This window comes from Indicator indicator, chromosome 13 (assembly GCF_027791375.1).
Source record: "Indicator indicator isolate 239-I01 chromosome 13, UM_Iind_1.1, whole genome shotgun sequence".
In the NCBI taxonomy this organism is placed as follows: domain Eukaryota; kingdom Metazoa; phylum Chordata; class Aves; order Piciformes; family Indicatoridae; genus Indicator; species Indicator indicator.
Genome location: NC_072022.1, coordinates 25,474,560 through 25,487,411, shown reverse-complemented (window position 1 = coordinate 25,487,411; position 12,852 = coordinate 25,474,560). Strand labels below are relative to the sequence as shown.

General features: G+C 44.4%; 1 protein-coding gene across 1 annotated transcript; it reads left to right on the top strand.

Moving 5' to 3' along the window:
- The first annotated feature begins 901 nt into the window (after window positions 1-901).
- SAMD7 (sterile alpha motif domain containing 7) lies at window positions 902-12,852 on the top strand. Its single transcript, XM_054386271.1, has 8 exons — window positions 902-1,004; window positions 2,003-2,129; window positions 2,271-2,407; window positions 3,514-3,592; window positions 8,207-8,886; window positions 10,364-10,485; window positions 11,569-11,679; window positions 12,580-12,852. Exons 1-8 carry the CDS (start codon window positions 902-904, stop codon window positions 12,850-12,852), a joined length of 1,632 nt encoding a protein of 543 aa, XP_054242246.1.

Below are 12,852 nucleotides of genomic sequence, written 5' to 3'. Positions count from 1 at the left end.
TTACTTAAAAAAAAAAAGAAGTTGTGGAAATATGTTGTGAAATTCACATGCAGATGTTCCTGCTGCCTTTAGAGGCAATCTGCTCCCTCTGTCAACCCCTAAACTTAAAGCCTCCTACACAGGATAGCTTTTAAATGTTCCCCTGGCATTGGGATCATTTGTAATCACCTGCTTCTTTGGACAGACTGAGAAATGCTGATGCAATCCACCTCAATGACAGGACAGCTGTTCAGCTGTGCATTGGTAGTGGTTTAGTTTTCAGTTTAGATTTCTACTCTTCATCTGGCTTTATTTACCTGTACATACATGGATAATTAATCTGAGCCTCACTGCTTTTATCACTGTTTTCCTCACTGCAAAGCATGTTCTTGTACCTATTTTACTTTATTTGGCAGTTTTAAGGGGCTGATGTCATTTGGAACAGCTTGTTTCTACCCTTGCTTCCCATCTGTTTCACTTAGTTTACAGTAGACAGGACTCCAAACTACTAGAATTCCCAAATAAATCTGCCTGCCCAAGTATGAGCACATAATTGTTCTCAGGGCTGCAGGCAAAAGACTTTGGCTTAATTACATCCTTCTGAGCAGCTGGTATTTCCCAACATCCTGACTTTCCAAGACCCAAGGACACTGAACAACTCAGTATAAACAAGAGCAACATTTGCATTATCCTGAAACCTGAAAGCTTGTATGTGGTAAGCAACACAATCCACAAGCACTGAAGGGCAGGGCTGGGACTGACAGAGGGAACACCTGTTTATCTGATAAGTAACTCTCTGATCAGTAACTTATCTGATAAGTAACCTGCTCTGTTTCTTATATTGCTGAATGTCTTACTCTGTTCTTTGGGCCTGCTGCTTCAGTTCTTTACCACAGAAAAGTTGTTGCTGTCTCCTTGCAGCATGACCCCACGAGATCACATGAGAAAAATGTCTATCCTGGGGGAACAAGGAACGCTAGAAGAAAAGCACTTGTACCGCTTAGCAAGTGGCATGGCAGCAGGAGGTAAGCAGGAAGAAACCCAACTGCACAGTTGTTTATAGGATTGCTAACGTCTGCACAACATACCAGAAACAGCCACCAGCAGGTTTAATGTCTTCAGATTTATCTTTGGAGTAACATGAGAAACATTTCTCTTAATGTAATTAAAAGTTAACACAGGCGATTCTTGGCATTCAAAATTTGATCAAGAGATTTGCAGATTCATAGATTCACAGAATGGTTTGGGTTGAAAGGGACCTTCAAGATGATCTGGTTCAAACCCCCCTGGCATTAGCAGGGACATCTTCCACTAGACCAGGTAGCTCAAGGCCTCATCCATCATGGCCTTGAAAACCTCCAGGGAGGGGACATCCACAACCTCCCTGGGCAACCTGTTCCAGTATCTCAACACCCTCACTGTAAAGAATTGCTTCCTAATATATAGTCTAAATCTGCCCTCCTCAAGCTTCAAGCATCTGGAAGAAGAGGCAAGATCACACAGGAACTCAGCAGAAAAAAGCCATAGCTGGACATTGTGAAGTTCTGGCTCACCAGTGCAGACTCTTCTTTCTAGAGCTGCTGTCTCATGACAAGGCAGGTTCCAACTAATAAGGGTTTTTTTCTAAAAATAAAACTGTATTAGAGATGAAAAGTCTCTAAAGCAGAGAACTTAACATTCACAGCTATTCTCTTCTGTTCCATACTGCTATACAAATTATTGTTGATTGTAAAGTGTCATTTTTGCACCCTTGACCGGGCATATCCTGTTATTTTTACTGCACCTTGATTGTATAACTTTACATTATTATTATTTAAACAAAGTGGTCAAGGTGGCAGTAATTTATTTTTTTTTAATTGTTGCTACCAAAAAAAAAGTGTGATTTGTTAACATATTAAAATGCTGGCACTTGACTGGGAAAAAAAAAAACACTTTTTTTTTTTTTCTGGTAAAGTTGCACTGCTGACAGAATCACTTCCCAATTTCCCACACTGACAACAGAACTGTGTGTGCTTTGTGTCAGAACTGCGGCAGCGGCAAGAGATGCTAATGAGGAATCAGCTGATGGCAGTGAACCCGCAGCTGATGGGTGCAGGCCAGCAGAGAATGCAGGCCATTCCCTCCCAGTTTGAGCCTCGACTGGTGGACAGGTATTTTGCTCCATTTCTCTCTTACAACGCTGCAGTTAACGAGTAACTGAGCACATACTGTACCTCAGTATATTAAGATATTAGATTACTCTTAATCAAACAATGTCCTTCACATGTCTGAATGTACTTTGGTCCTCTCAGAGATCTGTTACCCTCAGCTGAAATGATGGCATCAGCTGACCCAAGACAAATCCACATTGCATCCCACCTCGGGCCCACGGTCCCACCGCACGCAAACATGCCAAACATCCTGTCCAACCGCGTGTACCCAGGCCCAGGTAAGCCAGCCTTGGCTGCGTCCTGAGAAAGCAGAGCATGTGAAGGAGAAAGCCAACAGCACCTACTCGTGTTCCAGAGGTTTATCAGCAGTCAGTAACCCTTTATTTTCCCTGGAAAAACAGCCTCACTAAGAGCAGGCAGTCTGCCTGCCAGAGAATTTAAACTGGGCCAGTCTAAGTCTAAGCACACTTTTGTTACATACACTGTTTTCAAAACAATCTGCATGTTTTTATTCTCTCCTTTTTGTATTTCCCAAGCATTTTCACACCTAACAGAAGGCTGTAGCTAAACAAATGAGTCACTTTGCCACATTTAACTCTTGCTCACATCTGAGCACTGGCTGTTTCGAGGTTATTTTACTAGTCACATTCTTTAATTATAGCATCACACACTGCTTTACTCAGGTAGAACAACTACAAGTCCTTTTAATCCAGGCTCAGAATTACAGGGCACAGCTCTAAGGAGAAGGCTGAATTTCACAGTGTGGCCACACAACTGTGGCATACATGTCAAGCTGCTCAGAAATTACACAGCACTCTAGAAAAAAAGAGGTCACAGCTTCAGGTTCCTTCTTGGAGATGTGTGAATGAATTCTCAGTGCATGCCACACAGATCTAGCAATCAGTTTCTGGCTTCAGCTTCTCCCTTCCCCAAAGTGGATCTCAAATAAGAGACTCCCTCGAGAGGAAATGTCATTTAAAATTACATGGCATCTAGGCTGAAAACAGTCTTGAAGGAGAAGGTTTGCTTTGTCTAGATGCCATGCAGTATTACTTTCTGAGCAGCTATGTGTACTTCAAAGACATGTCACCAAATAAAACCACACTGCTCCATCTCTCCTTTATGGAGAATGACAGATACACCTAACTGCAGATCTGATCCTAAAAGCACCAGTGCTGGGCCTCATGTTTCTGCTCCACATTCTCACCAAAGCAACAAACACAAACAGGATGTAACTTGAAGTTATATCACCTTTCTGGTGAAGCATGTTGTTCAAATCTTTAAAAGCTTTTTAATGTGGCTCTGCATGGCTTTGGGGGTTGTGCATTTGCTTGAGGAAAAAGTGAATTTTAGAGTTGGCATTTTGTTTTTTTCTCCCTTTAAGGATATAGTTTTCTGCAACCAGAATCCATGGAAGCTGTGGCTAGAAGACAGGAACTGGTTCAAAAGCAAAATATTGCCAGGTAACCAACAGTAAGCTTTGTTCCAAGGTGCATCCAAGGCTTAGGGCAGCAAAGGCAGCTGGAAATTAAGACACAGACTTTTTGTCAGGGTTGTTATTTACAGTGATCCTGTAAATGCTTTTTTAAGCCACCAAAGAAACAGAGGGCCCTTAACTATCTCTTACTGAACTTTCTGCTTTCCCCACTCTGCTTTTTAGCCTTAAAATGATACAAGAAAAAGAAGCAACTCCCTCATCTTGATTAAAGAAACAAACAAGCTAAAAAGTTCAGCCCCAGGCCTTGAACTCGGGATCCAAATACCCCAAAAGTTCCCAAAAGTCAGATTAATTCAAACTTCACAGCTATGTGCTATCACACACAACATTGTAAACCTCTAAAGATAGGCCCTTGGGATGAATAGCTACATCTCCAGCCTGCCAGGGTGCACCACTTTCCTAGTTTAATCTAGTTTAGTCTGACTGCCAGGGTGACTATATAGAGTCCAACTATTTGTACCAGTTTCAGTGTCATCAGCTAATTAAGTCACCACCAGTGCCCTCCCTCACAGCCACACCATTTCCATAGAGGAACTTCAAATCTCCACCACTCCTGCACTGGGCTTTGGCACAGTACTGAGTGGCAGCACCCCTCACACAGTAAAACACAGAGCAAAGAACAGATAAATTCTGAGTAGGCATCTCAAGAGAATTACAGCTGAAGTGTTTTGAGCTCTTAAGTCAGCAAAAGCCTGATTACTGAACTCCTCCAAGCACAAGATTTGCATCATCAGTGCATTTCATGGAACAAATAAAATAGGGGGGTGGGGTGGTGTGAGTTAAAAAAAAAGGAAATCCATGAGTTAACCTTTTACCCCAGTCTCTTGCCACCCTGGCAACAGAAATCAGATGTTGGCAAATAATCTTCTGTGCTGCTGGGCACCTGGGCCCAAATCCTTGCTCTCCAAAGGACTCTGCCTCATACCAAATCTCAGTGATACTCTGGTCTGCAGGTCCTCAGGGAACAGACAATCTTATCTGGGGGAGCAGTCAAGAATGTAACACTCTGCTCCACCTCAAGAGCAGTGTGTGAGCAATGACAATTGGGCAAGAAGTACAAGGACACAGTACATAGACAAAACACTTCCACTGGGTCTTTGAAAGCAGAACATTAGTAACTTGAGGTTGTTGCAAAGATGAAAAGAAGGCACAGAAGCAGCTTTGAATGTGTTATGTTATGTTATATATTATGTTATGTTATATGTTATGTTGTGTTATAGAATAGAATAGAATAGAATAGAATAGAATAGAATAGAATAGAATAGAATAGAATAGAATAGAATAGAATAGAATAGAATAGAATAGAATAGAATAGAATAGAATAGAATAGAATCAAGAAGGTTGGAAGAGACCTCAAGGATCATCGAGTCCAACCTGTCACCCTACACCTCATGCCTATCTAAACCATGGCACCAAGTGCCACGTCCAATCCCCTCTTGAACACCTCCAGGGATGGTGACTCCATCACCTCCCTGGGCAGTCCATTCCAATGGCCAACCACTCTCTCTGTGAAGAACTTTCTCCTCACCTCCAGCCTAAACCTCCCCTGGCTCAGCTTGAGACTGTGTCCTCTTGTTCTGGTGCTGGTTGCCTGGGAGAAGAGACCAACCCCCTCCTGGCTACAACCTCCCTTCAGGTAGTTGTAGACAGCAATGAGGTCTCCCCTGAGCCTCCTCTTCTCCAGGCTAAACAGTCCCAGCTCCCTCAGCCTCTCCTCATAGGGCTTGTGCTCAAGGCCTCTCCCCAGCCTTGTTGCCCTTCTCTGGACATGCTCCAGCAATTCAACATCTTTCCTAAACTGAGGGGCCCAGAACTGGACACAGTACTCAAGGTGTGGCCTAACCAGTGCTGTGTACAGGGGTACAATGACCTCCCTGCTCCTGCTGGCCACACTATGCCTGATGCAGGCCAGGATGCCATTGGCTCTCTTGGCCACCTGGGCACACTGCTGGCTCATGTTCAGGTGGCTGTCAACCAGTACCCCCAGGTCCCTTTCCACCTGGCTGCTCTCCAGCCACTCTGACCCCAGCCTGTAGCTCTGCATGGGGTTGTTGTGGCCAAAGTGCAGCACCTGGCACTTGGATTTGTTGAATGCCATCCTGTTGGACTCTGCCCATCTGTCCAGCCTGTCAAGGTCCCTCTGCAGAGCCCTTCTACCTTCTAACAGATCAACACCTGCTCCCAGCTTGGTGTCATCTGCAAATTTACTGATGATGGACTCAATCCCCTCATCCAGATCATCAATAAAGATATTGAACAGGATGGGGCCCAGCACTGATCCCTGGGGGACACCACTAGTGACAGGCTGCCAGCTGGATGTGGCACCATTCACCACCACTCTCTGGGCTCGGCCCTCCAGCCAGTTCCTAACCCAGCACAGTGCTGCTGTCCAAGCCACAAGCAGCCAGTTTGGCCAAGAGTTTGCTGTGGGGGACAGTGTCAAAGGCCTTGCTGAAGTCCAGGTAGACTACATCCACAGCCTTTCCCACGTCCACCAGGCGGGTCACCTGATCATAGAAGGAGATCAGGTTGGTGAGGCAGGACCTGCCCTTCCTAAATCCATGTTGGCTGGGCCTGATTCCTTGGCTATCCTTCAGGTGTGCAGTGATTGCCCCCAAGACGATCTGCTCCATGATTTTCCCTGGCACTGAGGTCAGGCTGACAGGCCTGTAGTTCCCAGGTTCTTCTGTGCGTCCCTTCTTGTGGATGGGTGTCACATTGGCCACTTTCCAGTCTTCTGGGACCTCTCCAGTGAGCCAGGACTGGTGGAAAATGATGGAGAGAGGCTCGGCCAGCTCCTCTGCCAGCTCTTTCAGCACCCTAGGATGAATCCCATCAGGTCCCATGGACTTGTGAATATCCAAGTGACTCAACAAGTCTCGAACTAATTCCACATGGATTTCAGGAGTACAACACTGCTCCTTGACCCCATCGACCAGCTCAGGAGGCCAGTTATCCTGAAGTCCTCCTGCCTTACTGTTGAAAATGGAGGCAAAGAAGGTATTTAGAATCTCAGCCTTCTCCTCATCCTTAGTTACAATGTTACCCTCCACGTCCAGTAAAGAGTGGAGGCTCCTCTTGCCCCTCTTTTTAGCATTAATATATTTATAAAAATGCTTTTTGTTGTCTTTCACAGAAGCGGCCAGTTTAATTTCTAACTGTGCTTTTGCCTCTCTAATTTTTCTTCTACATGATCTAACAACATCCTTAAACATATCACTAGTTGCCTCCCCCCCTTTCCAAAGGCGATAAATCCTCTTTTTTTCCCTTAAATCCTTCAGGAGCTCCTTGCTCATCCAGGCCGGTCGTCTTCCCCGCCGGCTCATCTTACGGCATGTGGGAACTGCCAGTTCCTGTGCCTTTAGGAGCTCCTGTTTGAAGTAGGTCCAACCATCCTGGACCCCTTTGTTCTTAAGGGCTGTTACCCAGGGAACTTTCTGAATAAGTTGCCTGAACAACCTGAAGTTTGCCCTCCGAAAGTCCAAAGTGAGGGTTATGTTATGTTATGTTATGTTATTCCCCCCACACAACAACCAGCTGAATAGATACCTTTTCCCAGACTGTTTTCCTTGGCAATTTTACATTAATGAGAAGTCTCCTCAAAATCAGACTCTGACCTGTTATCCTCACGGCAGATCTTTGTGCTCTTTAAATAGAGACAGCTGCCCTCACAAGCTCTTTTCCAAGGAATAATGTAGAAGTCCCTCTGAAAGCTCCTGCAAGCAAGAAAGGCAGGCTAAACCATTTCTGTTTTGACTCACTCTGGTAGACTGGCTCACTGCTCCCATCTATCAGCTCCAGCTGAAGCTGTGGAGCTCTAGACTTGTTTGATCACTAGCTTGGCTCCAGAGAAAGCTGATGGCAGTACAGGTTGGTACAATGCAGGCACATACTACTCATACTCTCCAGATCTCACTGAATTTCCTACCTGAAATGCCAGGGGTTGGCAGCCTCTGAGCATTGCCTTTATCCACCAAGAGTAAGATCAGTTTAACACCACCAGGATCTCACCCTTTCACACTCTTAGAGCCATACTCTAGTACCAGGCACTATGGAGAGTTACTCAAGAGACTTACTCACATTATCTTACCCTGAATGCACAGCTTCCATAGATAATATAATTTTAGTCCTTTATCACATACAGTATCCCTGTCATTCGCAGTGTTCAGTATAATTTCCTGATGGGCAATGTAAATCACTTATTTTCTTTAGTCTTTGACCTTTATAACTTTGGAGACAATTTTCCAAATCCCAGGTGAACATAACCACTGCAAGAATGCCTGGATTGCCAACACAAATAAAATGTTTTTGTCTGAAATACTGTCCAGAGGCATCACACAAAAGAAAGATTTTCTCTTCCTTTTAGTTTACTATATGTACCTGGCAGCACATTAAATACAGCCAGGTTTGCCACTCCATCTGAAGTTTGTGACCTCTCCCCAAGCAATACAGGGGAGAGGGAAGAAAAGCAGTATTCTTACCTGCTCAATTAGCTGAGTTTTAATCTTCTGCTGAAAAGAAAAAAAAAAGTGATGAAGGAACTGAGAGGCCTTAACTGCTTGTTCTCTGTGTCTCTTAGAATGGAAATGGAGATGAGTGCTATTTTTCAGCAAAAAGAAATGGAGAAAGCTCATCGGAAAGGGCTGCTGGGCCTGGAAGCGCCTTTCCTTTATCATGGGATGGCAGCCAGTCCCCTTGCTTTCCGTGGCAGGCACAGACTACCTGAAGGCCACCTTCCCAGCGACTTGTACGTTCATCGGACCACCCTTGATGAAATTCACGGCAACACCATGCTCATGGCAGCCAGCCCATACCCTCCAGTCAGCACTCTGCAAAGGGAGAGGGGACGGCGGCCAGGGAGAAGAGCTGGAAATCACAAACCCCCAGACTGCAGTGCCAATGGCACAAAGAACCCATCTGATGACAAAACCACAGACCCTGCAGCAGTTGCAGCAGACGATGAGAAAGAAGACAAGAAAGAAACAGAGGTGGAGTCAACAAACAAACATGAACAAAGCAAAAACCAGACTGAGCCATCTGCAGTTGCCAAAAACTGTAAAGAGTTTGAACAAGGCTTGAGAAAAAACTGTGCTACTCATGAAATCTCTACTGAAACCAACAGCTGCAGCAACACAAATGAGAAGGAATCTAATAGCTCCTGTGCTGCTTTTGATGACAAGTACATGTACCCTTCTGCAATCCCATTCTCAGCATTACCATATGGATTTCCAGTACCCAGCAACCCACTGCTACCTTCAGGTTTGTCAAGCCTCCAGATACAGTTAATGGCATGTTGAAAGTATTAATTTTTTATCGACTTACTCTCTTATTTCTTCTCTCCATGTTAGGCAAAATTTTGGCATGATAGAGGCATGGTAACTAAATGTAAAATTCACATGATGCAAACAGTAATCACCTGATCAATCCAACCAAAGAGTGGTTTTCTCTACCTGCAAACTGCACTGCTTGCTCACATAAGGGAGGTTTCAGCATCTTAGGTAGCAGTGTTTTACTTGAAAGGATATTGCAGTTGCACAGCAGAAAGTCACAAAGCAGATTCCTAAGTGTCTTAATGCCCTGTGCCATGTATTAAACCACCACAGGAAGTCACCTTGTGTTTGTATCAGTACCTGGGGACAAAACACTTGTCAGCCCTAAGCTGTCAGCTTTGCAGCACTTGAGGCTCTCCACAATTCTGTTCAACGTGTTACATTTCTCCTCTCCTGGTGCTTGGGAGTGGGAAATATGGCAACACACAATATACTGATCAATCCTCGTGTTTTTCAAACAGGACAAGGCATCTCTTAAATGCTGCACTCATTTAGGAGCAAACTTATCCCTGAGATACAGGTCTCTCCAGCCACTGTGCAAGAATCATTGTTTCTAAAGCATTGCAGCCCTTGTTAAAGGCACCAGTGCCAATGGATGAGCCCTGCAAAACTTCCCATTACCTGAAATGAGAATCGGCTGGATCATCTACCAAAGACATACTGTATCACTGAAACATATAATCACAGAATCATGGAATCATTTAGGATGGAAAAGACCTTTAAGACCACTGAGTCCAACTGTTAACCCACACCGACAGGTCCTAAAAAATGTCACTGAAATGCTCATTAAGTGGATGTAGTGCTTAGGGACATGTTTTAGCAGTAGTAGCTTAGCAGTAGTGATGGTATGGTGAGTTCCAGGCAAGCAGCTGGACTTGATGATCTCAAAGGTCTCTTCCAACCTCTATGGTTCTATGATTCTAAGTATTCAGCTCCCGTCTGCATAAGGAATTTCAATTAAAATAAACAAAACTGCTGAACGAAATTGTGAGCTAGCCTCTCTCTGTCTTCTGCCCGTAACTTTTCCAGAAGCCCATCTAGCTCACAGTAGGCACTACAGGCTAGCAAAGGCTTGATTCTGTTCTACTGAAATATTAGTCAGGTTAAAATAACAGTAAAGTCTATGGAATCAAAAGCATTGGGTAATGCAGTGTGATTTGTATTTGTAGTGACTGGTATGTGCAGTGCCACCATTAAACCAAAGAAACCATCAAAAGAAAACTCTCCAGAATCAGCTGCTGCTGACCATGTGGTGATTTTGCTGTCTAGGACTCCTGTATCTCTCTGTGACCACACACTGCTGTTAACATATTAGGTTCTGGAGAAGTGTAAAAAATCCTCATGTTCACAATTATTGATTTGCCAGCAAAGCTCTATGAACATAACACTTGTGTTTCCCCTCAAAGGAGCACATGGCCTGATCCTGAATGGAGAAGACATTTCTTCCATTGAAGACATCCGCAAGTGGACTGTGGATGATGTATACAACTTCATCGTTAGCCTCCCAGGCTGCGCAGATTATGCTCAGGTGATTATAAACATGCATCACATTTTGGGGTCTTTAGGACCACCTGGACTTAAAGGCCGTCAAACAAATGTAAATGCTAGAGGTTAACTGCTTGCCACAAGTTACAAACATAATAATTTTCATTGTGCTTCATCCCGTGAAGCCACTTGCTTCCTAAGGAGGAAGCTAGTCCATGCTCTGAGAGGTTACACAGAATCACAGAATGGTGGGGGTTGGAAGGGACCTCTGGAGATCATCTAGTCACACCCCTCTGCTAAAGCAGGGTCAGCCAGAGCAGGCTGCCCAGGATCACACCCAGGTGAGTTTTGAAAGACCCCAGAGAAGGAGACTCTACAACCTTTCTGGGCAGCCTGTTCCAGTGCTCTGACACTCTTAAAGTGAAGAAGTTTTCCTTATGCTTAGGAGGAACTTCCCGTGTTCCAGTTTGTGCCCACTGCCCCTCGTCCTATCTCTGGGCACCACTGAAAAGAGTCTGCCCACATCCTCTTAATCCCCTCTCTGTAGATGTTGATAAGGACTTATTTATTTGTGTGGACTTTTGTTGCATTTTGGAGTTACTGGTCATGACATATACCAGGAGGACAAGCAGCAAAATAACAGTATAAGGAAAGTATCTTAATTTTTTTTCTCCAAGTGCCATGCACTATTTTTATGCAGATTAAAGCAACTTTGTATCCTTGGATATTGGTATAACCCACCTACTCTTATAGGCATCATGTCCTGCTCTTATAGGCATCACCCCATTTGAAAAATGAAGTATCAGTAGAAATGCAAGCAAAGAGGTTTAAATCTTGTATGCTCATAGTAAAACCTTAGTAAGATCAACACCATGCTTTCATTGGCAGCATGCTGCTCACTTCCTAAAGAATAAAAAGAAACCAGTTACACTGAAACATTGCCAAGAACAAGTGGATAAGCCACAGGAAAATGTGCTGATACCCACACACCTGAACACGCTGTGGGTAGGAGATAAATACAAAATCAATGTTTCCTTCTTTCATTGTCTGTCCCTCAGGATTAAGCATAAAAATAACCAATGAAGTCTGTTTTAGCACAGTGTGATGTGTTTTATCATTTCTTAAGATATTTAAAGACCATGCTATCGATGGAGAAACCCTCCCATTGCTAACAGAAGAACATCTCCTGGATACAATGGGATTAAAACTTGGACCAGCACTAAAAATCCGCTCTCAGGTATGACTGCTAAGTGTGTGCCAAGATGGCAAGTCACAGAGATGTGAAAGACTCAGACACAAACAGGATGAAAGTTTTCCAAGCTAAACCACATTTTTTCTCATTGACAAGGTAACTACCATAATAGGAGGAGAAATTACTCCAGCATAGTTCAGTTTTGCTTCTCTGTGTGTTACAACAGCACACAGTGAGACACTATGGGCAGGCTGGGACTGACAGTTTGAGAGAGACAGTGGAGTCAGGATACAACAGCACTAGGCTGAGGCTGGACATGGAAAAGATGTTTGATGAATTAACTCAATTTCACTCCTCTTTTCCCTTCCCAGCGGGTGAGGACTGCTCTGACACATACTTGCTTTTGCTCCAACCTGGCTTTTAAAACCTACCACATAGAGGTTTCCACAACCTTCCTAGGAATAGAATTGTACATGTTTCAGGGACAGGCTGTCCCTCTAGGTTTAAAGTTTTCTGCTCTTAATTTGATCCAGCGTTATCAACCCTTTCAGTTGTTGCCTGGTTCTTTCCCTTTTCTTTAACCTCTTGCTCTTTCTCACTCTTCTGTCAGTAAAACCACCTTTCCTGCTCCTGGCTGGCAGTTTGCCACCCCTCTGTCTGTGGATGCCACAGCACCTAGAGAGCAAGAGGACCTTCCTTTCAGCCCCAGAACACTGGGCCATTTCCCAAGCTGAGTACTGCCAAGCTCCTTCACAAGAACCTAAGCCTAGAAAAGTATGAGAGAGGGAAAATGGGAAAACTTTTCCTAACCACTGATTAACTCTTTGAGGTGGTTGGGAACTCCTGGATGTCCTTGGCATTGCTACCTGACAGTCACCTTGATGTTCAATGGCTTTAACACGATGTCAAGAAGCAACTGCTGCAATTGTGCTTTTGTCTTTAAAGGTGTCCCGACGTCTGGGCAATATTTTCTACATGATGAACCTTCCTCTGTCTATGCCCCTGCCACCCACTGCAGGAAAATCCTCAGATCAGCCCTCTGACATAGCCTCCCCTCTTCACTGCAACAGCAGTGGTGATACCCTGGACAGTCCCTGCTCCCAGGACCCAGAAACCGCCAAAGCAGTGGAACAGATCGTTTCTGAAAGCAGGGAGAATCCATGTGACCCAGCTGCATCTCAAGCTGATTACCAGATGATCACTTTCCAGAAAAGCTGA

Coding starts and splice junctions, on each gene's coding strand:
- SAMD7 (XM_054386271.1), top strand. CDS start 902: ATGACCCCACGAGATCACATGAGAAAAATGTCTATCCTGGGGGAACAA. Junction 3,593..8,206: donor CAAAAGCAAAATATTGCCAG/GTAACCAACAGT, acceptor TGTGTCTCTTAG/AATGGAAATGGAGATGAGTG. Junction 8,887..10,363: donor CAACCCACTGCTACCTTCAG/GTTTGTCAAGCC, acceptor TTCCCCTCAAAG/GAGCACATGGCCTGATCCTG.